The 3,486-nt window shown below is 39.5% G+C and overlaps 1 protein-coding gene across 1 annotated transcript; it reads left to right on the top strand.

The window, feature by feature from the left end:
* The first annotated feature begins 1,586 nt into the window (after positions 1 to 1,586).
* On the top strand, positions 1,587 to 3,208 carry LOC113227191. Its single transcript, XM_026460077.1, has 2 exons — positions 1,587 to 1,801; positions 3,011 to 3,208. Exons 1-2 carry the CDS (start codon positions 1,653 to 1,655, stop codon positions 3,198 to 3,200), a joined length of 339 nt encoding a protein of 112 aa, XP_026315862.1. The 5' UTR covers positions 1,587 to 1,652; the 3' UTR covers positions 3,201 to 3,208.
* Positions 3,209 to 3,486: the final 278 nt, after the last annotated feature.

Genomic DNA, 3,486 nt, shown 5'->3' with positions numbered 1-3,486 from the left:
TATTAATAATTATAACAAACTTAATAATAGTTTTATCTGAAGAAAGATGGTGAATTCCTTACAACTGGTACATAATTTGGAGATTTTTTGTGGAAAATGTCACTTATGGGATTTTACTTTTAAGCAGACGAAATGTCAAATTCGTATCTTTGCTCGACGCAGACTGATTTCAAGATCGTACAGTTGTCTGATATTCGAATCTTCAAAATACGGATGCTAGTAACATCTGCCATTTTTTATTATTAATGGCTTGGCCTTCGCATTTAGTCAAACGTATATAAGATCATTATTGCATATGAATGATACAGGTCCCTATGGAGCGGTATTCTGTAATCGCTATCGATATGATTCGTTATGACTCTGATAGCGAAAGTCGTCGTTTGCCGTATCGACAACTTACCGATTATGCTATTCTGTAAACCCACGATAACGAAACCGACGCGTACCGACAGCGATGTGACGTCAGCGTTTCATGATCGAAAAATATACGAAATGGGAACATTCCGAAAGGAGACTACGTTTCTCGACCAATCACGATCGAGCGTTCAAATAGTCATTTACAAACATAAAGTTTGTGCAAAGTTTGTTACATTTAAGGGAAACGTACTGTTTGTGTTTATTTTTTCTAAACACTTTTGCAAAATGACAGATAAAATAATACATCACGACAAGTAAGCAAATTGGAGTTCTGTAAATATTTACTTTATTTTTTTCCATCCTCTAAGGTAAATATCTGATGAGGTGGAATTTATTTGGGAAACGTCGCTCACCTCAACCTCTACAATCGCGGCATCATGACATAAACAAGTGATTACAAGACACAGCCAAGAAGAAGTCCCTTTCAATTACGAAACATTTTGGCTTACCTTAAGGCAAAAAGTGAATTTTTTCCACTTAATGCGATCAAAACACAAATATCTAACAGTGAAATGTAAGCAGAAAGCGCGTCGTTAAGCATACCGACATAAAAAGGGTGCCCTCGAAGAGCCGATAAAAATATAGGATCTTAACGACACTTAACGAACGTATTGAACTGAATTGTCGTTATGATCGGTTAAAGTAGTGTACAGAATAGCATTTGCCGACAAAATCTATACCGTCGGTAAAACCGCATAACGAATATCGAACAGCGAGTTTCCACGATTACAGAATACCGCTGCTGTCCGTAATCAAACTATTTTTTTTTATATACGAGATATATTTTAAAGGGTTGGGTACTTTCACTGCACCGAATAATCGGAAACATAAATTGACAACTCACATGTGTCTGTAGTTTCACCAGCATCCTTCAAAACCGAAAAGCAGTAATGCATACATTACTGCTTAGTGGAAGAAATAGTTACAGTGGCAGTTTTTTTAAACAATCACACTCATAGTCCTGCACTAGGGAAACCCTGTGTCGCGGGTGACAAATTACACTCAACTCAAGACTCAAAACTAAATGTAGACCATACTAATATTTCTCCCGGAATACCATGGTAACCGTTCGTCCACGGAGGCAGTTAACTTAAGTTCTTCCTCGGACAAACTCGTTCACAAGGAGCTCTACTGTTGTAAGGCAGACAATCATTCTCCGAACCTGTGTGTCACTCAAGAACTTTGTTTTAGCTACACAAATCCAATACACAGTGACAAATCAAGGCGCTCTGCAGATGATTCTCAATCGATACATGTACTACCTACGATACACGAGCCGCAAGGGGGCGAGCGGCCATCGCGCTTGGCGCTGCATCAATTATACGAAGGAGCTCACCAAATGTCCCGCCGGCGTTATTACCCAGGACGACGTTGTTGTTAAACGGTAAATACAGTTTTTCAAGTTTTTATTGAGTGACACGATGTTTTACAATCATAATATTCAATTATTTTTTGGGAAATTGCTCCGCTAGTTTGTTATAATTGTTAATAACAAAGATCGATCCGGCCCGGATTCGAAACGACGTCTTCTAGCAAGTTAAGCCAACTAAGCTACGGAACGAAAAACTCCCTAATCTGAGGAGACCCGTGACCAGCAGTGGGACTTATAATGGGTTAAACATGATTAGAAAAAAAAGGGTCGTTTTGAAATGTGAAACGCGATTTTTTATCAACACTGCGATCCACCTTGGGCTCAACTCATACTGGCGCAGATTCGAAGCGTCGCGACGCGTCTTGGGCTCAACTCACACTGGCACAGAGTCGAAGCGTCGCGACGCGTCATGTTTTTCGGCTATAGCACATTCATCTCTATTTTCCTATTAATCAGATATAAATTTTTGCTATGCAAATATGGAGTCACGCGTCGACGCGCGTCACCAGGCTTTGTAGTCGAAAAACAGGATGCGAAGCACGTCTGCACCAGTGTGAGTTGAGCCTTATGTGTAGTTTTAATCCGTTTCACCAGACTGACCGAATTTGAGTTGGGTCGTAATAATGCCTGGTTTCAAATCGGAGAATCCAATGTACTATGAGTACCAGTGCATGGGGACTCACTCTGGGGCATTGCCCGGAACACCAGACCGGCACCAATTTAGAAATGTGTAGTGTAAGCTTCAAAGTAAAGAAAAACTTTCATGGATTACTCACAGATAGCGCTACTATGGCAACAAAGATCTGCAACAAGCACATGGAAAAATTCGTGAGGTCCGTTGGTTCATTCTGTGGCTGCATTGGCATAGCGTCTGGCTCGGTTTGCTAGCAGGCGTTGGTTCAAATCCAGCCAGAGCGAAGTGAATTTTTTCTGAGTGTTCGATCTTTGTGGTGAAGTTTCAATAAAACCTAATTACTTTAGAAATATTAATTACCCAAATTGATTCTACAGGGAATCGAACACGTGAATTTCCTTATCTAGCGCCCACAGTGCAAACCAGTAGGGTGCATGAAAAGTCTCCCTGCACGACATACATTCCTTTCCTGTACATCTGGCGCATACCCTTTAGCAAATCCCTTCACTACGATAGCAAGCATTATAGTGCCAGCGATACGATAAGGAGAAATGCCAACCATTTGTTTTTAATGTTTTTAACTTCAGATACGGAGCACACAATCACGCATTTCACGACCAAAAGATACTAAAAAAGGTGCGCGACAAAGCAGTGTTCTCGACACTCAACGATGCCGAAATAAACTGTGTGTCCAAAAAGAGAGAAAGATGCGAGGACAAAATAGAACCAACCGTTGTGAAGAAATCTAAGAATGATGATTCCACTGATGCTGAATAAAGTTTATTGTATTATTATTATTAATGTGTTTAGTTTGATCACGGACCAATAACTCGAAAGAACTTCTGATCACGATACAAAACAGTGTAGTCGGGTATTTAGTATCTATTCGTACACCAGATGTCGCTACGAGTATCAAATAGTTATTTAGTTTTTTCCATTTGTTTTGCATTGATAAGCTGCAATTTATGAAATAGGTAGTAATAAAAGTTTCGTAAAGTAATTGGAAAATGAGCTTATTAAAATCATGAATATTCTTCATGAAAACTTCAAATAACAATAAGAA

Source organism: Hyposmocoma kahamanoa, unplaced genomic scaffold (genome assembly GCF_003589595.1).
Source record: "Hyposmocoma kahamanoa isolate Upper Pololo Valley unplaced genomic scaffold, ASM358959v1 202, whole genome shotgun sequence".
Taxonomy (NCBI): domain Eukaryota; kingdom Metazoa; phylum Arthropoda; class Insecta; order Lepidoptera; family Cosmopterigidae; genus Hyposmocoma; species Hyposmocoma kahamanoa.
Note: the sequence above shows the minus strand (reverse complement) of the source record. Positions and strands in the feature narration are given on the sequence as shown.

What these genes read in the sequence shown, in the direction of transcription:
- LOC113227191 (XM_026460077.1), top strand. Translation starts at nt 1,653, where the DNA reads ATGATTCTCAATCGATACATGTACTACCTACGATACACGAGCCGCAAG. An exon ending in GACGACGTTGTTGTTAAACG is followed by an intron (nt 1,802 to 3,010) that starts GTAAATACAGTT and finishes TTTTAACTTCAG; the next exon opens with ATACGGAGCACACAATCACG.